Source organism: Bicyclus anynana, chromosome 8 (genome assembly GCF_947172395.1).
Source record: "Bicyclus anynana chromosome 8, ilBicAnyn1.1, whole genome shotgun sequence".
In the NCBI taxonomy this organism is placed as follows: domain Eukaryota; kingdom Metazoa; phylum Arthropoda; class Insecta; order Lepidoptera; family Nymphalidae; genus Bicyclus; species Bicyclus anynana.
In genome coordinates this window covers 7,247,777-7,271,492 of record NC_069090.1, presented here as the reverse complement: position 1 = coordinate 7,271,492, position 23,716 = coordinate 7,247,777, and the positions used below count along the sequence as shown (strand labels likewise).

General features: G+C 35.4%; 1 protein-coding gene across 1 annotated transcript in view; it reads right to left on the bottom strand.

Moving 5' to 3' along the window:
* Positions 1–23,716, bottom strand: part of LOC112047732 (scavenger receptor class B member 1) — a 109,358-nt gene that overhangs the window by 63,707 nt on the left and 21,935 nt on the right. Inside the window, exon 2 of the mRNA XM_024084947.2 lies at positions 8,557–8,817. Within this exon, the coding sequence (XP_023940715.2) occupies positions 8,557–8,614 (58 nt within the window). The 5' untranslated portion in view covers positions 8,615–8,817. The remainder of the gene's footprint in view (positions 1–8,556; positions 8,818–23,716) is intronic.

Sequence of the window (23,716 nt, the reverse complement as noted above, 5' to 3'; positions counted from 1 at the left end):
ACCAAATCTAAGATCGTTTTCTTCAGAAAATGACAGACAATTTTGTTCGTGACTATGAGTGCGATACAGGTCCTTCTATAATTGGTCTGAGTTTACATATAATGGTTTGTAACCTTCGTGTTTTATGGGAAACACTTTGACTAGCGTAGTTATTGATAAATAATTTGATGCTTTAATGGAGATCTGGGCCTATTGTTTTATCGCAAGTCGATTCTTTTTCTATAATCGCAAACGCTTTGAAAATTAAAAAGTGTATGACATAGACATTTGCTATCGACAGGTCACGTGATCAAGTTATCGATCGGATATGTCATTCCCATACATTATATTAGTTTTCGAAACGTTAGCGTTTGGCGAAAGAGAATCGGTGTGCCACATGGCTACAGGAACTTTGGCGCTAACATGCGACCAACGAGATAATCTCGTAATATAAGAGAGATGTAGACAAAATTCAACCAATAACGAGCAACCGGAAATACCGCTATCTCTTTCATTGCGTTGGTACGAAAGAGATGGGAGTGGGACAACTTCGACGCCATTGGGCGAAACTTTGTCTATTGCATCTGGTTCTCAAGGAGTTTAAACTTTTGAACGACTAAATCGATTTTCATCAAACAAATGTTTAAGAAGAGTCGCACATAAGTCTCCTTTAATACAAAAAACAAACTAAATTGAAATCGCTTCATCGGTTCGGGAGCTTTGGTGCCACATACAGACTGTCAAACAAAGAGACAGACACGTCACACTAATAACACCCGTCTTTTAAAGACGGGGGTTAAAAAGATAACGTAAACATTTTTTACTGGGCGGTTTCGTCTTCATACATAAAATAAAAAATATTTTGATGTATGATCATTGAAAGACGCTTTCCAAAAAGTACAAAGAGTTATATTGCCTTCTTAAAATAACTTTTCTCGTTATTGCCTTGCCTTCATGGAAGGATGTCTAAATGTTTTTTGATTTGTTTGCGTGCCATTTTAAATTTGCTTTTGACAAACGATGATGGTTTTGACGAAGGTTTTGTTTTTTCGATGTTATTACATCGTTATGTGTATTTACCTATTTAATGGTGCCGACTATAATTTTCCCGACATTTGTGAGACAATGCTCAAGGCTCGAAATAAATCCACTTACAACAATTTTTTTCATACGTTGTTTAGGCGAGCGCTTGCCCACAATCATGCCTGGTGATAAGCGATGATGCAACCTGTGGTGGAACGTGCTTGCCTAGAAGGTACCTATTTACTCTTGACTTGAAGATACCCACTTTGTAGGTGGTAGGGAAAACAAAAGGGCAGTGTGGATGTGGAACGAAGAACCAAAATGCTTCGTACGAATCCAAGTAGGTACGTATGGATACAGACTAATGTTATTAAATATATTGGAAGCACGAGGCATTAGTGGGATCTCTGAAGGTGGGTTTAGAATGATAACTCTTTTAAAATCAGTATCGGAATGTACTGATAATGAACGGGATCGACGGCCTAACGTGCCACTATAAAAGAAAGAAAAGCTCAATTTTTTATAGCCCAACCTAGGATTCGAACCCAGGGCCGTCATCCGTAACATCGTCAACCAATGTACTAACGAAGCAGACTTCTACACATACGAATATATCACTGACGATCTTAAACTCACAAGCTGCTTAGGAGCTTTCATCGAAAACGCCGCCTAATCCCTTAGAGAGAGGTTTCCCTTTTGACGGCCTCCGTGGCGCAGTGGTATGCGCAGTGGATTTACAAAACGGAGGTCCTTCTCCGGTCCTTCCGAGGTTCGATTCCCGGCTGGGCAGATTGATATTTTTTAATTAGTCGGCCGTGGCTAGTTACCACCCTACCGGCAAAGACGTACCGCCAAGCGATTTAGCGTTCCGGTACGATGCCGTGTAGAAACCGAAAGGGGTGTGGATTTTCGTCCTCCTCCTAACAAGTTAGCCCGCTTCCATCTTAGACTGCATCATCACTGTGAGATACCATCAGGTGAGATTGCAGTCAAGGGCTAATTTGTAAAAAATAAAAAAAAGGTATAATAAAACGATGCTATCGATCATACCATATCTACCCATTATAAATCTTCTAGGATCTAACCCCACTATCTCGTGATCCGAAGTCATATGAGCCAACCACAGTATAAACGAGGCATTTTAAAGAGACTTAGATAATACTCGGCTGTAAACTGTTCAATGCTCATTAGCAATAGATATCTACTGAAAAACTTGAGAAGAAAACGCTTCCTCTGTTAATTATTGTGATCAACATAATGTAACCGATTGTCGTTTCGTTTTACGCAAGAATGTTTCACACGCACGTTGAGATTAACTGGTGTACAACATACATCCATCACACACATATGTAAAAACCTTACGTAGTATAAACATACTGAGATATTCTTCCGCGATTTATAAGGGGGGATATACAATGAGAAACTTATTTTATAGAGGTAAAGTTTGTGATGTTGTACGAGGTAATATCCGGATCTACAAACCGAATAAAAAATCATAGAAAGCCCCGTTATTTGCGAGTGTCATAGGCTATGATCTATACCCATATTTTCACGGGAACGAGAACTACTTGGGTGACACGGCGGGCGTCTGTTAGTAGCTATATACAAGTCATGCCCGCGTGGTATCTAGGGGGGAACCATGTGACAATAACTAACTGAACTTTCGTTCCCGAAAGTATTCAACATCTTCATCATTATATTTATAAGCATCGGTTATTGTTTTAACGGCCTACTACAGGGAGGCCTTATGGAAGGGAGGAATATAGAGCTTAGCCCACAAACCCGCATTAAACCACTACGCTTATCCAATGTAATATAGTTTAATTTTATTGATGCTTGTTCGTATGATCATATACCTACGTACAATATAACTTTATTGAGTTCACAAGTTAAAAAGTGCTAATTTGAAAAACGTGTTTATCTGCCTTTAAGTATTAAAAGTCATCGTCAATTTTCCTTAATATAACGTTAATATGTAAGACTATTAGCATAGATTAGCTAATTGTTTCTTATTTATGCTACTAGGGTATTAGGGAGCGTGCTTATCTGAATTAAAGCCAGCTGCCGACTATAAGGCTCACTTTCTGCCCTAGTGTGAAGTAAACGTCATGTTATCACACTACGTTTACATCATACCTTACGCCATACGACATGATCTTGTTGATTGCTATACTCTAAAGCTTAGGGTAAGAGCCGTGAAAGCCCAGTGGATATGACCTCTGCCTCCGATTCCGGAGAGTGTGGGTTCGAATCCGGTCCGGGGCATGCGCCTCCAACTTTTCAGTTGTGTGCATTTTAAGAAATTAAATATCACGTGTCTCAAACGGTGAAGGAAAAACATCGTAAGGAAACCTGCATACAAGAGAATTTCTTAATTCTCTGAGAGTATTGGCATAAAACCTGTGGTAATCGAACCCACGGCCGTGGATGTAAAAAACAGGGTGACTGCCCCACGCGGCCGTTAAATGAAAAGCTCGGAAAAGTAAAGGTTCTGGACCCGCCCCTGGTTTCGCAATTTTCATCTTAATCAACAATCGTAATTTTATTTCATAAAAAAAAAAACAAACAGTAATTGTTAAAATACTTGAACCTTATTCAATCCCGGAAAAATCCATGCCTCCCTCGGGTATTTGTATAAAAATCGGTTGTCTGTAAAGACAAATTACTGACGATAGTTGAACGTGACGTGAATGGTTGCATTTTTCAAAAGAAAATTTAATTAACGTATTTAAAACAATAAATAAATAAAAAACTGTTCGTTTTTCTATAAATGCTGTTTAATAATCTTCATAGACCAGAATATATTTTATTTCTTGTAAAAAAAGTTGGCAACCCTAGAGCGAGGGAACGACGCATGACGTCATCTTTTTTTTTTTACAGGTTAGCCCTTGACTACAATCTCACCTGATGGTAAGTGATGATGCAGTCTAAGATGGAAGCGGGCTAACTTGGTAGGAGGTGGATGAAAATCCACACCCCTTTTCGGTTTCTACACGACATCGTACCGGAACGCTAAATCGCGTGGCGGTACGTCGGTAGGGTGGTAACTAGCCACGGCCGAAGCCTCCCACCAGCCAGACCTGGACCAATTAAGAAAATCTCAATCGGTCCAGCCGGGGATCGAACCCAGGACCTCCGTTTTGTAAATCCACCGCGCATACCACTGCGCCACGGAGGCCGGAGACGTCACGTCAAAAACTGAACTTCGCGTGGACGACGTCGTGGACAAACGCTAGTTAAATATACCTACACTAATTAGTGTTAACTCGAGATTTCATTTTATCATGCTCAGTGGAGAGTGGTATCTTGAGGAAAAGTGGAGAAAATTTGAGATGCGTTTTTTCATTCATTCACGCGCCGCAATAGGATTCACGGTTCCGGATTAACGGATTAGAGAGACGCAAGAAATAAAGTTGAAATTTATTATTATCAGCGATGCATTTTAATTGGTTAATTAAAAAGTGCAATGAAATTGCGTTCGGATTACGGATTCATTTTGTTTTTTTAAGTCTTTGACCGACTATCGAAGGAGGATTGTGATGTCAGAGTAAAGATGAAGTTCCATTACTTTTCTGGTGTCTGTTTTTTAAATTATAAAATTTTTACTTTTTATTGGAAATATTCATGTAGGTATACTAATGCCATAAATTGGTTTTAAGATTTAAGGGGGTATGTGAGTGTCAGCTACAGTAATATTAAATTTATTAAAGAGATAAAGTTTGTACAATTGTAGGGGATAATCTCTGGATCTACTGAACCGATTTTCAAAATTCTTTTACCATTAGAAAGCCACCTTACTTGCCAGTATTATGGGCTATATTTTATAACCATATTCTCACGGAAAAAAGAACTACGCGGGTGAAACCGCAAAGCGTCCGTTAGTAGGCTATATTTTATCCCACAGGAACGGAAACTACGAGAATAAACCCGCGGGGCGTCTGCTATTAATGAATAAAGTAAAAATTTATTTCTAAACAGACTATTCTTGTGATCGTAAAACTACCATTAACGTAAATGGCAGCGAGGCTGTATCATTTACTCGTTTTGCACTTATTTTCAGTGCCCATAAGAAGAGTTGTTTACTCCACACTTGGATATAAATAGGCTGTTTATATCATTCCTTTCGCGAGTGACTTCTAAACAGGTTCGGCGAGTATTTTTTGATCACGTTGCAGATACCGTTCGAGGCAATGCCAGCGTATGTCGTTGTACGAACTTCGATAGAAAACTGGAATATATAACACTAGCGGACCGCGACTTCGTCCGTCCTTAGACCTCTTTAATCCGGCCCTGTCGTAAAATCCGTTCGTAACGGATGTCTACTAACTAAAATCTACCTCCCTGCCTCATCTTTGTACGTCAAATGGTTTTTATGTGACCTTTTGCTTTGCTTTTGGAAGATAGAAGATAACTATAGGTACGTACTTTAATATTTATTTTGTTAATTTTATTTAAAAAAATAAAACACATTTAAAAAATAAACCGTAAGGCCTGTTTATTTTTAAAAGTGAAAATGAAAATCATGTTCAATCACTTCCTACAGCCGGAAATATCTCTTGAAAAAATTCTAGAATATCTATCTACCCACCCTCTAACGAGTAATATACCGATCAATGCCGTGCAATCCATATATTACTTAACCGCACTGTTGACTATAAACATTTTTTTTTATCGTGAATGTTAACGTAATATTATTAACTAGCTACTAGCTATTAATTCAATAACACAAAAAACCTAAAATTAATAAAAAACTAAGTGACTATGTAATTATACATTTTAAATTCAATATCTAAATATTTGTTAAGCCTTATTATTATCAAAAATGTTAATTATGAATATTAATTTTAAAATGTCAATAATTAGCAGTACCTAGTAGTAAAAACTTTGTATTTAAAGTTAATTATTAATTTAATTGCTTATAAAAACTATATGATAACTATCAGGTATTAAAGACAAGGTTAATTTAGCTTAAAAGTCAGACCAGTTTTACTGGTTAAGTACGTATTAGCAGGATTAAAAAAAAACTAAGAGGATTTAATTCTAATGATTTTTATTAATATTATTTTAGGTAGGTAATTGAGTTAATTAAAAAACTAGCCGACGTCCCGCGGTTTCACCCGCGTAGTTCCTGTTCCATTGAGAATATGGGAATAAAATGTAGCCTACGACACTCACAACTAACGTGGCTTACTAGTGGTAAAAGAATTCTTAAAATCGGTTCAGTAAGAACCAGAGATTAACCCTACGATACCTTGACCTCTTTATATTAGTAGTATATTTACAAGTATAGATTATAATATTAGTGGTTGTTATTCTAAGTCAAATAGTGTAATCAATTTAAGCAACGTATAGACTATTTGATTTCCCTAAGTTCTATTTTGCATTTTGACACCACCTTTAAACCGATCAGTAAATAACACATAAGGACGATCTTTTTTATTGTATCTCTTAATTTTGTAGGTCGTCTTTGTATTTTATGAACTCGATTTTTACACTGATGACACTTAGTATTTAGTTGATTTCATTTAAAAGCCAAGAAAATGCCATGATAGTTTGATTGAAAGATAGTTAGGTAATTAATTATTATTTATTGTTACTAATCAATTATTTAGTGATTACGTATACGTATCTATGTTAAATTCCTTACAAAACTAGTAGGTCATAAATATTAATTTATTTACATTGGTACTAAAATTTTTATCAGAGAAGACCAGTGGAAGCTGCGACACCGTTCATACTAGTGCAACTTCCATCATAATAATATTTTTTCTTGAAATACACATATTTATTATGCACGTAAACTTAGCAATAAGTATAAGTAATAAGTCTATTGTTTTATTTTTACGTGTTTTTTTTTCCTTTATAAATAAAGATTATTAATATTATTAAAAATCACTCCACAATCGTAATGGTGATTAGAGGCAGACGTCCACAGATCCGCATCGAACGCAGCGCATCAAATGGATTTTAATATTCTTTGTATGGAAATTCATATAAGTGCGTCCACTGATCAACATTGCATCGCATCGATCGCATTGAACGGATTGTATTTACCGTATAATTAAAAATCCATTTGATGCGATGCGTACGATGTGGATCTGTCTGAAATTAAGCGAAGAATAGCAATAGCTACGGATGCGATGACGATCTTAACAAACATCTGGAAGAACCGAAGCCTCACAAACAGAACCAAAACACGCCTCGGTCCAGGCACTTATTTTTCCGATATTCCTTTATGGTGTAGAGACGTGGACTATTCACGCCAGAGAAAGACAAAGAACTACATAAAAATAATATAATAATAATAATAATTATAATAAAAGGGCTACTTATCAACGTCAGAGGCTCCGAAATTTATTCAAAGGCGTGTCATAGTAACAAGTGACAACATTTTTTACCATACAATAAATAAATTATTATCCTTCGAAACCAGTCATTTGAATGAGGTTCGTGTTTAATTAACATATACGTTTGAGGAATTTGAATTTGTACAGTCCCACAAATCTTGGACGGACGACAATCAGTTTATTGATACCAATTAAGGGCCATTAAATATAAATCTTCTTAAGCCATATCATAAAAACTTGTTACAAGTTTGATATTGAAATTTTATCTTTTTAGATCACTGTGAATTAAAAATTTTCTAGAAATTTAAAATGTCAATAGTTAATTATTAATTAGGAACATTTGTCATTATAAATTTTTCTATTTCATGACAAAATATTTGTCAATTCTGTAGATACCTGTTTAATACGAGTATACCTAATAGCTAGAGGAGCTACATAGATAAATATTCTGAAAGAATAGCCGTCTCAGTAGGTTATGTAGTAAAATGATAAGATGAAGATTTATAAACGTATTAGGTAATATAATAAGTAAAATTAGGGAGATTCAAAGATAATTCATAAAATCTTCGCTTATGTATGTACTCGTAGGTACTTACTAAGTTATTGGCAAAAACAAACGATACACAGACCGTAGTATAAGTGAACGATACAAAACGATCACTTGTTTCTATCTCTTTAAATTTTTCTATTCGAATTATTCATTTACAATAATTTTGTTAAATTATTTATTTGCTATACGGTGTCCGCATGCATTATTGCAATTTATTTTCTAAATAGATATACCTACCTGTCTGAAAACTGAAAAAAACAGTTTTCTCCCAATGTTTTCTAGCTAGTGCAAAAATGCCTCATTAAGTAAAAATATTAGTAAGAATTACAGAGTTTGCTGTGGTTTGGTATACCTAATTATTTATCATCATTAATTAACCAATTAAAATAAAGCTGTACCTACCTACCTACCTATTTTTGTCTCATATGGGGATTTGAAAATTTTATGAAAGTATTTGCTTTAAGTTAAACTATTAATCTGCTAATTAGATATTAACGTATTAAAATATACTATTATAATTTTAGCCTTTGTAACAGCCAGCTAACAATTTAAAACAGATTAATATCTCCATCTGTGTTGAAATATAAAAGCACATACCTTCGAGTATACCAATAATGCAGTAGAAATAGTAAGAGTAAATTAATATCGCATACTTACACCACTTCCTAAGGAATGCGCTCGTGAGCTTCGCGCATAACTTGTCACGGCCCTGCATCCTTGTTAACTGCCAAAACACAATCGTACAAACACAAAAAATAACACACACAACACAACACTAGTTCCTCCCCATTGAGTGTTTTACTGTCATTTGTTTTCCACTCCGCTAGCGACTTCCTCTCACGCTGGCGGTCGATCGCAAACTACTCGACTACTCGAGCCTCGTTTAAACTTCGAAGTTCGACGTGCGTTCGCGCAAACCTGCAACACAAGGAAAAATACGTTAAACATACAGCGAGCACGAAAGATCATGGCAAAAGACCTTTTCCGAAGGATTTTGGGCTATTAATTTTGATATTTCACCCCGGAAAGGGCCTTAACATTAGGGAAAATCTGCCAATGAAAGACTTTTAATTCGTTTGAACTTTCAACCATTAAAATTGCGGCCACGTTCAAAGTCTTATCAGAGTTTTTGTTTTCCGGGTTCAAAGTTTCGGAGGTCGAAACTGGATGTTGTATTTTATTCCGGAAAAGTGGTTTAAGTTTGTGTATAAAGGGAAAATATACACAATTTTCCGGATTATCTCATACTTTGTATTAAATTAATACAAACTTATCATAAAACAGGATACAGTATTCTATAATTATCTGTTGATTCAGAGAATTATAGATCCTGATTTCTTGATATTAATTGTTTGATTTAGTAAATTATCAGTTAATTATGACTCGTGGGTAATATTTAATTAAAATAATAATTAACAACGGCTTGTGTCTAGTTCTGGTTTTCTGAACTGCGATAAATATTATGCTGTTATTTGCAAACTATCTGATACGAGTATATCCGGTTAAATCTAAAGAAAACAAAAATAATAAAATATTTATTCTACAAATAAATACAAAAACAAGTGCGGCTGAAAAAATATAACTTATCAAAATCAATTTCATAATATCTTTAACATTGCTATGTGTATAGTATACCTTGCATAGCTCGCTCGCTAGCTAAATCTAAACTAAGCCTAATTGAAATAAAGAATTTTGAATTTTGAATTTTTTAAATTTTGCAACATATATTACGAGTGTCCCTTAATATAATATTTAATATGTAAAAACATGAGAAGGTTTACCACTGAGCCGAAGGTTAATAAAATTGTTGTATTGACAAGAAAAACCAGTTGCACCTTGAGATTTTATGTTAAGGTTACACAAATAGTAAACTGAACCGTTTAATATCTATTTGGGCAGTTTAAACAATGCCGCTCGCGAGTTAAGTAATCTTTTAGCGGTTTCGAAAATAAAATATTATCACATCGGCACATCGCTTTAGTGTTGATTTGTTAGCGTATTGCGAGATGTGGTGCAAACAACCCATTTTTTAACCAACCATACGAATTGAGGAGATTCAGATTTGGACTCGTATGTGGATTCGATAGTACTTTATTTTTTCGACAAGTTGAAAATAGACTGTGATCGGATTTATGTTATCGTCGTCATCAACCCATATTCGGCTCACTGCTGAGCTCGAGTCTCCTCTCAGAATGAGAGGGATAAGGCCAATAGTCCACCACACTGGCCCAATGCGGATTGGCAGACTTCACACACGCAGAGAATTAAGATAATTCTCTGGTATGCAGGTTTCTTTACGATGTTTTCCTTCACCGATTGAGACACGTGATATTTAATTTCTTAAAATGCACACAACTGAAAAGATGGAGGTGCATGCCCGGGACCGGATTCGAACCCACACCCTCCGGAAACGGAGGCAGAGGTTATATCCACTGGGCTATCACGGCTCTTTATTTATGTTATAGGTAGTAGATTTATTTTGTTTGAAGTTAAAAACAACGCGTCCGTCAGAATCACATTTCGACTTTTAGATTTTATTTAACCGTAACTTGCCTTTTAAATATGATCTTTAGTTGCAGGTTTTGAAAATGAAATATCATCACATAGGCACATCGCTTTAGTGTTGATTTGTTATCGTATTGCGAGATTTGGTGCATACCCTTTTTTTAACCAACCCTACGAATTGAGGAGATTCAAATTTCGGGTTGTATGTGGAACTTTTTTTATTTCATTATTTGTCGTAGGACTGCCATCTCAATTATGTTAAAATCGTTCTAATATATATTTCATCCAAGACTACAAACGTGTTAATTTACGAATTGAGGAGATTCACATTTCGACTTGTACGAGTATATACATGTAATCTCACGACAACTTGTCGTTTGACTGTGACCTTACCTTACGAGTATATTAAAACAGCAGATTGTTTGATTTGTTTGATTACTGCGGAAATCTACAGAAAATATGTTTCCTCTAAAACTAAAATGCAAAATTACCCGCGCTAGAGACTCGAGTTTCGCAAGTTTAGCGTGATGCAATATTTAAATTTTAAAATCCTTTTGCGGTTTTCCAGGCATTTAAAAAGCGAATATTTACACGCTAGTGTTTCTTGTGAACAACATAAGGCTATTAGATTCCGAACAGGACTTTTTCCTCGTTCATACAAGTTTTTAATGTAGTGGAATAATCCTCACATACGGATCTTATGTACGGTTGAAAAATAACGCCTGCCAGAGGCATGACTTAGATAAAGCTAGTCATAAAATGGATAACAAGTTACGCTAAAAATAACTAACAAGTTTGTATGGTTATTCTGTACTCAGTTTACTAAAGATTAAGGTAAATGAAAATTGTTCACTGACTGCGGTGTATATAAATTCTAAGAGATATCATACACTTTGACTTCCATTAATAAACTTATTGGACGATAATCTTGTGATCATAAAAATGAAATCGACTTCAAAGACGTATTTCTGTTATTTTATTTTGAAAATAAATTACTACCGATTGTTAGAAAATGAAATGGGATCAATCTGGTTAATAAAGTACGAAGTTATGAGTTGTTTTACCTCATAACTTCGTACGCATACGCGTCAAATTGAGCACCTCCTCCATTTTTGAAGTCGGTTAAAAATGAACTCTTACGTCCAATAATGTATGTATATGAATATTTATTTATAACTATAAGGGTTCCTTATGGAGTACGGAACCCTTAAAAACGGTCAAGGCCTTTTTTTTTAATTTTTGCACTTGTAAATGCACAGTAAATGGTTTATCACAGAAAGTCTAGGTCAGTGGTAACCGAATAATTGATATTAAAAGCATACATTAATGAAAAAAAAATAACCAAGTATTAATCGGCATATTAAGACAACCGGATAGCCGTCAACGAGTTTCGCATAATTATTACGCAAATCACAAATGTGAAAGTGGTACGGTTTCATTACTAATATAAAATGACATGCTAAGCGAGAATGGTCTTTACATCGTTAATATTAAATAATATGGGAAACTTTGTTATTCCACGGCGGGGTTATAGACACACATCACCATAAATCCATCATGGCCACTGGAGGATTTCCCATAGTGGCTTAAATCTTTATTATTATCAGCCTAGTTTAATAGCTCACTATAGGGCCAGCGGACCAATTCACTAACTTTGACGTATGATAGTAGCTATCATTAATATATATCATTAGCTGCTAATTGATTTGATGTTAACTACACGTACAACATCACAATATCAAATGGGCAATATCATACAGCAGGTAGATGAATTTCTCAGTTGATTTAGTGTTTATTTTAATAGGTTAATAAAAAGTCCAAATTAGTGAATAGGCTAGCAAATGGCCTGGTGACCTATCTACTGGATCAACAAGGCAGTTAATGTCTGTGCTAATTTTGAATGAATGTGACAATTTCTGGTGCATAATTGCATATCTATATAAAATGCTAACGACTAGAATGAAAATGACATGGATTTAAGATTATAATCTGTGGAAAATAATGTACTTAGTGTATATTGTAACAGATTAAAAAGAAACCATACTTCAACTGAATACACTGACTTGGAATGACTACAGCTTCGAAGGAATGGACCGCATCAATGATTAAACCGCATGGTCAGCCATGCGAAATTATCAAAGTCATTTAATAATAGTATAGGAATCTGTACGTAGGTATGTATTACCAGAAGAGGTCTGAGACTTTACTCCCACCACGTGGTTTTGGTTCGTGCATTCGGGATTTTAGATAAACGGAGAGTAGTACAAAGAGGGTTGGTTTATATATACGTTTGGGGTCATAGGATGTTTGACAATGTCCCTACTTATCTCCAAAACTACTAGTCCGATTTTGATGTGGTTTTCAGTGATGGGTTTGTGGTTATAGCTCACTAGGAGGCGCTGGAGTATAAATAGAAAAATAAAAAGTTCATAATCAAGATATGAATAATGTGTTTATTGTGATTTGATAATGTTTTTATTTTTCATTATTAATCAATAATCAACAAACCATTTGTTTACAAATATATCAATACATCAATCGTTTACATCAGTTTCTGAGTCGATCACTAAATATCTTCCTTAAATAATTAGCATAGGAGTATATTAATATGATTTAAATTTAAATTAATCTAAGGAATCTAATGGCTATAATAAAAATATGTTAACTTGCGACTAAAGCAACATCGTAAATATATCTCAAACTAGCTGACGCCGCGCGGTTTCACTCGCGTGGTTCCCGTCCCTGTTGGAATGCGGAGGTAATATATAGCTTATAGCCTTCCTCGATAAATGGGCTATCTAACACTGAAAGAATTTTTCAAATCGGACCAGTAGTTCTTGAGATTAGCGCGTTCAATCAAAAACAAACAAACAAACTCTCCAGCTTTAAAATATTAGTATAGATGAACAAAATTGTCGGTGAAAATTAATGATAAACGAATTACTTTGATTTTAAACAGCTAATTGTTCCGTTTAAAACGTACCTACATATTTTTAAATATCTAAGTAAGTACATACAAGTTATTGGTCCTTCATTGTTTAGTTTGTTGTTATGTAACAAGGACATTGGATGCTAATTATATATTTTTTATTATCCTTCGAAAATAAAGCGCTTGGGAAACACCTAAAGTTTTTCATCATCATTATCATTAGGTATATGACCCGCCTTTTGTATAAGAGTTTTGCTGCCAGAATCCAGCGGCTCCTTGCAAACCGCTTGATGTCCTCAGACCATCGAGTGGGGGATCGAACAACATTGCACTTTCCGGTGCGAGGTCGTCATTCCAATGCCTAGGGACCCCAACGTCTCGGCTCCTCGAGCTGAGTGCCCTGCCCATTGCCACTTCAATTCAAATAAACTAAAAAAAATCGAAAGTCGGTTTACTAACGATAGTTGAACGTGACAACGTCATAAGAAAATATTGATGGAATGTTTGCATTTTACAAAAGAAAATGTACGTTTTTCTAAAATACTGTTAAATCATCTTCATAGACTATATATACTTGATTTCTTGTAAAAAAATTGGCAACTCTAGAGCGAGGGAACGACGCATGACGTCATCTTTTGTAGGATCGGTCGGCTCCATCAAATTATAAGACGTTGTCACGTCAAAAATAATAATAATAACGTAGCTTTTCTGTTTTATTTCCTTATTATGTGCCACACAATAAACTTTGTAAATAATAATGCAATAAAAGTTAATTTTATGACTAAACACCTTTGAACCTTGAACTCTACATTCCTCGCAGGGCTTTGTGACAACTCGCCGTTTATTGTTCGCAGTGAATCATGTAGGATTGTAAACGTAGTTCCGTGGATACCGTTTATAGTCAAAACACGTGACAAACATATATAATTTTTGATACTTTATCCATCTCATTTTCATAAGTCTTTACTTTCAAATTTGCAGATAAAAGTCCGTACCTACCTTAGTACAAGTACCAGTGGTGGATTTACCAGTAGGCTAAGTATGCTGGAGCCGGCAGATTTTAGGGGGCGGCAAATTTGACCCAAAAAACTTTCTCTTCTACAGAAATAAATAATCAAATGTAACGATAATTTTAATATTATAGTCCTGTACGTCCTGTAACTAGGACTGTTACAGGAAGTACAGGACTAAAATATTAAAACTTGCAATTTTATTGACACAATCTATGGCAATTATTATTAATTGCGAACTAAGATATCTATCGAATTTCAGAGTTCAGTAGGAGCTGCAAAAATTCAATAGCCTACTGGCGGCAAATTAGCAAATCCGCCACTGTCAAGTACATACAAGTTATTCAATAAATATAAATATAATAATATTTATATGTACTCGTACCTACTAATTTAGAAAATATTCTAAATTAGTAGGTACGAGTACACGCAGCCAGTAATGTTTCAGGTTCATTTTCAGCTTATTATTGCTTTTCTTTCATCTAAGAAATTTTCAGTAAAAAATCTCAGTTTGGAGCGGGAAAGTCGATGGTGTTACAGTCGGTGTGGATCCCGATCATTATCATTAACATCTATTAGTGTTTGTAAGAGTTTAACATTATCATCCTAAGCCCGCCAGCCCGTATTCTCTTTCCTATAAGGAGGGAGGCCTGGGCCTGTAAACATGTGGCACATCGATTTCTACAATCGCAAACGCTTTGAAAATTGAAAAATTTATTAAAATGACATTTGCTATCGACATGTCACGTGATCAAGGCATCAATCGGATCCCACATATTTTTTTTAGTTTTCGAAGCGTTACCGTTTGTAGAAAGAGAATCGACACGTCACATGAATACAGACCCTGATTATAATGATGACTCTCAGACCAATTATTGTATAGGACCTGCCTCGCTAGACGTTACTTTTCTGTCAAAGTATATGATCAACGATCTAATGCGATTATAAAAACGGTCTCTATAGAATCGATGTTAAATAGTTGTAATCGTGTTTGTCGGTTAAAGAGCTCCGTAAAAATATCTTTTTGTGTAATTGAATTGTTTAAAAAACGGGCAAAAACTTCTAGTTTAGTATAAGATATATACCTAATCTAAGCTCGTTTTCTTCAGAAAATGACAGACAATTTTGTTCGTGACTATGAGTGCGATACAGGTCATTCTATAATTGGTCTGAGTGATGCCTATACATTCCTATGGGTTTACGCATAATCAGAGGAGGAAGCTATATTGATAAAGACACAGCCAATAAGTACATGGTATTAACATGATTAACGTTTCCACAAAGTGTTGTAACGGCGTGCCAGCTGAGATCCTACGGATACACTTTAATTATTATTAGCAATAAAGGCCGAAAGGCTTACAAAACCTCCTCGATGCGTTTCTTTCGACACTGCATCGATTTTTGTTCCGGCATGGCCTACATTATTCATTTAAGGTCGTGAATTTCTTACTGAGGATTGCGTGTTGTTTAGAACGGTGACGTCATGTGCGTATAAATTAGACGGCGGTGAACTCGTTTGACTCTAGTCGGAGATTTAATGGTTTGTAGTGGGGTATACCTATTCTATGAATCCCCCACTAACCGTTTTTTCGGCTCGTACCTAAATCACACTGCAGAAAGAATTATCATTCCCGCCATCTTTGATTCTTTTAGAAAGGGGAAATTCCATATCTATCCACCACAAAATCAACTGATATCCTATCGATTGAAAACCACATCGATTCTCTTTCTACGATCGCTAACGCTTCGAAAACTAGAAAAATGTATAGCAAATGTCATTCCCATACATCTTTCTAGTTTTCGAAGCGTTAGCGATCGTAGAAAGAGAATCGACGTGCCACTTGACCAGGGGGGCTGTCCTACAGATTTGGAAAATCGTATTAAGTGCATTACATAACCTACTGGAATCCGAACGGTTAACTCCAAATTCAAAAAAGCACTTGTTTGTGTCTTTTAGTGCTATAAAGCCTCTCTCAATCTCAATCTAGTCCACTTCTTTCATACTTCTCTTCCGTTTTTATTATAATTTCATTTACTTCTAGGTACATAGTTAACGGCTTTTTCACATTGGTTAACATTCGTTGGTGTATCTTGGTTAACTATTAAATAAAAAGACTTATCGAATTCTGCATTAAGGTAAAGTCTAAGGTACTAATGTGGGTGATTAAAATTCTGTATAATTTATCGAAATCCTTAGATTTCCCCGCAAACACGGTCAAACAGCTAACCTCGTTGTTCGCAAGACGGCTACAAAGACGACTAATATCTATCGCAACACGCCGCCTTGCCGCTTGAATAACAATAACCATGTGGCTAAAGTAGGTTAAAATATAATAAAGTATATAGCAACTCGTGGGTTCTGTATCATTATTTTCCATGATTACATTACATGATTGGTTTCATTGGATTACATGATTGGTAGATTAAGGTGACTTATTTGTCAATCGCAATTGAAATATATTTGTAGAAGTAAAAAAAATTAATAAAAAAAATTCAACTGACTTCAAAAACATAAAACGTACTGACTAAACTAAAAAGCGAAAAATAACATCGTAGTATCTACTGATCAGTTAGAAGGCGCTTGTTACCCGGTGATGTAATAATTCATGCCATGTCAGAATATCATAATGATAAATGTTTTCAGACAGTGTTCTTTCATGTAGGTAGCTCAGTCACAACCTATTTCTAAGTGAAAAGTCCTCATCAATACAAATTAATCAAGCCCAATCACAAGATAGCTACTGTCTATCATACAAAAAGTTCATTGCATGTCGAGGGCTCTTACGATTTTTGAAAGTTCCCCTCGATTTTTCGAGGATCCCAATATCAGATCCTGACATGATGAAAATGGGACCACTTCAGGAGTATACCCTTTCGAACAAAAAAAGAATTATTCAAATCGGTCCAGGTGTCTTCGAGTAATCAGGTAATATACATACAAAAAAAATACACTCGAATTGAGAACCTCCTCCTTTTTTTTAAGTCGGTTAAAAAAGAACTTCATAAACAATTTGCATGAATGATGATTTGAAAGGCATCGTCGTAAAAGAGCAGTGTGAACAAAAAGTGGGAAGTGGGACGTGCTGTAAGTTTAACGTGAGTCTGTATCTGTTTGTAATGTAGGTATGGACCAAATTGTGTGTGATTTTTTATTATAATCAGAGATTTCCTGATGCTATAGAGGGATATTACAAATTTTTCATTTAAGATCTCAAAATTCATGGCAATTTGTCTATTTTTTCAACTGTGATATGTTTGACCGTTTATTCAACTGTCCAGCAGAACTCTAAAACAAGTGGACCAATGGCGCGGGCGGACTTGAATTTGGAACGAACGTACTCAAGCAAAACGGCGCGCGCGCATCTTTATATTGTTACCAAGTTGAATTAATTCAAATGCATTATTTGCGAATTACGGTAAAAAGACACGAAAAAAACGTAATGTTAACGTTATTTTTCTAAAAAAGTCTTATGTCTATCTATACTAATATTATAAATAGGTAAAGTTTGTGAGGATGAAGGGGACCTAATCTCTGGATATACTAAACTGATGCTGAAAATTCTTATACCAATAGACCCTTGTAAGTGTCGCAATATTTTATCCTCGTATTCCCCTTGGGAACAAGAACTACGTGGGTGAAACCGCGCAGCGTCTGCTATAGTTTCCAATAAGCTGAAAATTTACTTGAATTTTATGGACACCATTAAAAACATGATACGTCAGTAAGAAACCACGTAAAAAGTCTTCAGTAATTTCATATTACTTAAATTGCACTCATGGAAATCAACGCTTTCTAAAAAAAAATATTCGGTCGGTAAAATCAAAATCGTTTCAGTAGATCCAGAGATTACACCTGCAATACCACAAACTTCATCTCTTAATACTAACATAGTCATCATCATTAGCAACTCATATTGGTCTCATTAAACATTGTCGACCACGAGTCTCCTATCAGCATGAGAGGGGTAAGGCCAAAGAGTAGAGTAAGTATATGGGAAGGCCTTAGTCCACCACGCTGGCCAAATGCGGATTGGCAGACTGCACACACGTAGATAATTAAGAAAATTGTCAGGTATGCAGGTTTGCTCACTATGTTTTAACCGACTTCAAAAAAAGGAGGTTTCTCAATTCGACCGTATATTTTTTTTTTCCTTCACCGTTTCAGACACATGAATGACTATTAACATAGATTTATGCAATTGCCCTTGCACCCTTAAAAGTCCAATTTGACTGGGATAATAATTCATGCTAATAGTAACTGTGTCACTGTGAACTGTGGAAACTAGTGATTTGCGTTTAGCTAATTAACGAAACATGGTCGTTTTCGTAACTTACTGTTAGACACGCGTTGCCATGCGCAAGTTGAGCAATACCCAGCTCATACCTACATCGTATGTATGCAATAGCGGACGGGCCATGGGATTTTGCGTATAATAAATACATATACGATACATACACAGAGCACTAAGGCTGCCTTTGTATGATTCAAAGAAATTGACTACTATCAAGTTAATTTTCCGTAAGTAGCTTCATCTTGATGAGACGCTCAACAAATATTTACGAAAATTCTTCATTATAATATATATTTTTGATCACATAAATCAAAGTCCGTAAAAAACTAAAGTCAACAACCTTAAGCCATAAATAAAATTCTAATAATAATTTACTAATTACGGTTTAATATTCATTTTTTAATATTAAAAAACGCTTTATTGTAATAATTAACAGTAAGCCGTGGGAGCGCGTGTGTGAACAGTTGCCCAACGCATTGTGTTCGTTTTCCTCACATTTGTGCACATAATGATGTACAATGTACATCTACAATGTGTATTATTTTGGAAAATCTTCGCTTAGGAAAATCTTCCTAATATTTTTTATTAAAATTATCGTCAGTCTATATTGTCATGGATCATCTTTTTAATTTTTTGTTTATTTTACATTTATTATTATAAAATTTCGAGCTTAGACCCGCTGTGCTTCTCTAATAGGAGTTTGTGGGCTTTGACTCCGTATCGATCACTAATACCACAGTTTTACTGTGTTAATACCTCGCCGAAACCCGTTTGATAAATATTCAGAAGACAATTTAATCAAGTAAATAATCCAGACACCAGTCTTGATGACTAATCAAGAAATGTAGGTATACAAAAGTTTTAGGTAAGGTATATTTCTCTGTGTATGTATATTGTATATGTATTTATTATATACTACATATAAATACTTATATAATGTATAAATACACACAGACACTGGAAAACACTCATGCTCATCACACAAATATTTCACAACTGGAAAATATTTCACAACTGGAATCGAACCCACGGTCGTGGATGCAGAAAGCAGGGTCACTACCCACTGCGCCACGCGGCCGTCGATTGTGCGTATATAATTGTATATTAATATTATAATATCAACCATCTTAGCACCCATAACACAAGCTACTCTGTATGCTTACTTTGGGGCTAGATAGTGATGTGTATTGTTTAAGCATATTTATTTAATCCATGGCCCGACCGCAATTGCAGAAGTTTTGTTTTTTCAGTGCTCTCCAAGACTGGGGGTGGTATACCAACAGCTTTCCAACTAGTCGAGGTTTTCAAAATCAAAATACACTCTCCGAAATATGTTTGTATCATCTATTCATAAATAATGTATAATATCATCAAAATAGCCAATAAATAGTTTTTTTTAATTAATTTGATTGTTACCTAAACCTCAGCTTTGATAAGTTTACTGTGAAACGATTTATATTTTTACAGTATAAAAAAGTAGGTAGGTAAGTCAAATAGTAGTCCATGAAATTCGAATCATACTGTATACAGAAAAGGCCTTCGTGAAACGAAAGTGAGTTAAATATTCCCCGGCTCCGTTTTTGTGTTAAATTTTAACGTTTTAAGACGATTGCGAAAAGTGCCAAAAAAGGGAGGCCTTGACTTTGTGCGGATTATTTTTTTAATATTCATACTGAGCGTAGTTGGATATGAAGGTTAGAGAAATAAGCTGTTCTTGCTACAAGTTCGTAATGAATAATTTTATAGCTACGAGTAAATATCGCCACTATAAATTCATTTAGTGAGCTATTTTAAACTGCTAGACGCCTGCAACTTCATTCGCGTGAAATTTAGTTATTTTTAATCCCGCGATTACCATGGATTTTCCCGGGATAAAAATAATCCTATATAATTATATATTGTTCAATGTCCTACTCTACGTTACTCTGAAAGTCTCATTAAAATATATCCAGCTGTTCTAAAGGTTAACCCGGACAAACAGACTGACACAAACTCTAATTTTTGTATACGAGTGCGAATATATGGATTTTGATTTATTTAATTTAATTAGTCGATATAAGGGATGAAATGTTTCAAAATTCATTCAACAAACATACTTACATTTTGGTAATTGAAAAACTCATCGACTTATCATTGTATTTATCTGAGAACCTTCTCCTTAAAATCAGTCTTCTATAAAACAATCGCATTCAATTCGATCAATCTATTTCGCAACTACCAGGGCCTGATCCAGGGGCAAGCGGGTACGTGGTCGCGGTTCCCTGGGAGGCGAGTGTCGCCGATCGGATCGGACGCTTTTGCACACGCTCCGCGACGTGCCTCGCCCGTTCGATATCGTTCGTCGTTTGTAATATCATCAACCAAATAAATTAATGGAAAAAAAATATTGTTATGCATTTGGCTGCCTAAATAATAATAAGGATCGGAGACTCGCGTTTTTCAAAGTTCCAACATGTTTTCTTCTATGTATATAAAAATAACAAACTAGGCTCAAAAACCTTTTCTAACAATATACTAATATAATAATAAAAAAAAAGTATTTTTGGTGTACGTACAGGGCGGCAAAATTTATCTTTGCCCAGAGTGGCAAAATTACTGGATAGGCCCCTGGCGACTACGACGCCAAAGATACTCACGATAAATTTCTAACAGTGGTCTTTTACGGGCTTTAAAATTGCATCACCAACAAGCGGAATGCAGTAAAGGTTTACTTTTATAGCTTTGCCGTAATTTAGATAGCGTTAATTATAATATTACCTACATTTCAGAACCTTGACCTGAAAGGATACACCGTTTGGCCCTGTTTTAATGCCGGCTGTATATTATTTAAATAATTTTACATAATTATTTTTTAAATAGGCTAGTTACTAAAAAGATAATATTTAACTGTTAACAAGTTGTTTTTAAACGAATGCTGTATCCGCCGAGTGGAGGTCGAGCTTTAAGCTCGTATCTAGTAATTACAAGGTATATTTTTAAGTTTTTGATTTCGTATTTCAATGCTACATTGAACCTCGGTGCTTCCGCAGTTTTGCGCAATAAATAACATGCTTCTGAATACTTCCGGTACAATAAAAAAACAAAGTTACGAAAACCACACTGCCTTTGGTTGGCCGAGCCTTTGAGGCTTGCTTTTTCTTAGGGTACAATGAAGGCGGGTGTTTTTCTACTTACTATCAGGTAGGTTGTCTGATGATTCTACCAACTTTTGGCGGCCTCTGTGGCGCAGTGGTATGCGCGGTGGATTTACAAGACGGAGGCCGCTAGAGATTTTCTTAATTGTCCCAGATCTGGCTGGTGGGAAGCTTCGGCCGTGGCTAGTCACCACCCTACCGGCAGAGACGTACCGTCGAGCGATTTAGCGTTTCGGTACGATGTCGTGTAGAAACCGAAATTGGTGTGTATTTTCATTCTACGCCTAACAAGTTAGGTGCTTCCATCTTAGATAGCATCATCACTTACCATCGGGTCAGTCACGGACTAACTTGTAAAGAATAAAAAAAAAGAAAAAACCAACTATCGCTTAATGAAACTCTAAAATCCCGCTAAATTGCATAAAAAACGAAGAAGCGGAAGATGAACAAAGAATGCCGAGGATAATTAATTAATTATTATCCACAGCTATCAATGCAAAGGTTAACCATTGTATGCTAATACATGAGACATAAATGTAAACAAATGTTTTTGCATAGTTTTTTTCATACAAAATTGTTACAGAAGATTTTTTCCTGTATCACAGGTTAACCATTGGACCAACGAGATAGTCTAGCAGTTAAACTTTGTTTTATATTTAACAGAATGTTTGTCATATCATTATCATTATCAACCCATATAAAGCTCACTGCTGAGCTCGAGTCTCCTCTCAGAATGAGAGGGGTTAGGCCAATAGTCCACCACGCCGGCCCAATGCGGATTGGCAGACTTCACACACGCAGAGAATTAAGAAATTCTCTGGTATGCAGGTTTCCTCACGATGTTTTCCTTCACCGTTTGAGACACGTGATATTTAATTTCTTAAAATGCACACAACTGAAAAGTTGGAGGTGCATGCCCCGGACCGGATTCGAACCCACACCCTCCGGAATCGGAGTCAGAGGTCATATCCATTGGGCTATCACGGCTCATATCATTATAAATATGACCAATATTTCAATTAGACTATAATTGGGGAATTATAGTCTGGCAAGTTCGTTGATGACACTCCCATGATATGCGGGCGACGGGGGGAAAGCCTGCGCGGGTGTCAAATCGTGCGTGCGGGGAAGTGAGGTGCATCAGTCGTGGGTTACTCATTCATCGCTACACGCCCCCCAGCCCGCGCGGTACATTGGGAGTGTTACGAACGAAGTACCTACAAAAGTCCTAGAAGGAGGACCGAAATCAAATAAACTGGAGGACGATCCTCCAGTTTTTCCTCCAGATTTCGCTCCTTTTATAGCAAATATTTTCTTAAAAGAAATCACGCAGGAAATGTAGGGCTTGTTTACTTCATTTAAAATTATCTTGATATTTAAGTAAGTGTTTTAACCTAGCACTTTCACGGTAATTCAAGGTTTACTTACATAAATTAGGTCATACATTGCTTGCATTTAAGACTACAACTATTATAGCCGACTTCAAAAAAAGGAGGAGGTTCTCAATTCGAGTCTAAGTTTTTTTTTACGCGTTTATTCGAAAACTGTTTCAATGCGAGCGTCATATAATTGGTGGTGCACTCAAAAAGCTAATTATATTTGTAGTATTAATAAGACTTATTAATTGCTATAGATGATAACTTTAATATGTTTAAAACATGACTCACAATGATTGTGATAATAATAATAATAATAATATAATAATATAGCCTTTATTTCCAAGTACATAAATTACAAAAATTTTACAGTTTACATTTTACATTTTTAAAGTTTTTTTTTTTTTTTTTTTGTTACAAATAAACATTAACATTTCATTAAATATTAAACATGTCAATTTATAATTTAATTGATATTAATTTCATAAGTGTTTGTGTCAGAAAGGAGATTTCTCAGTCATTGTTAATGTTCATTTCGTCAATTTTAATTTTATTTATAATGTCATTTATT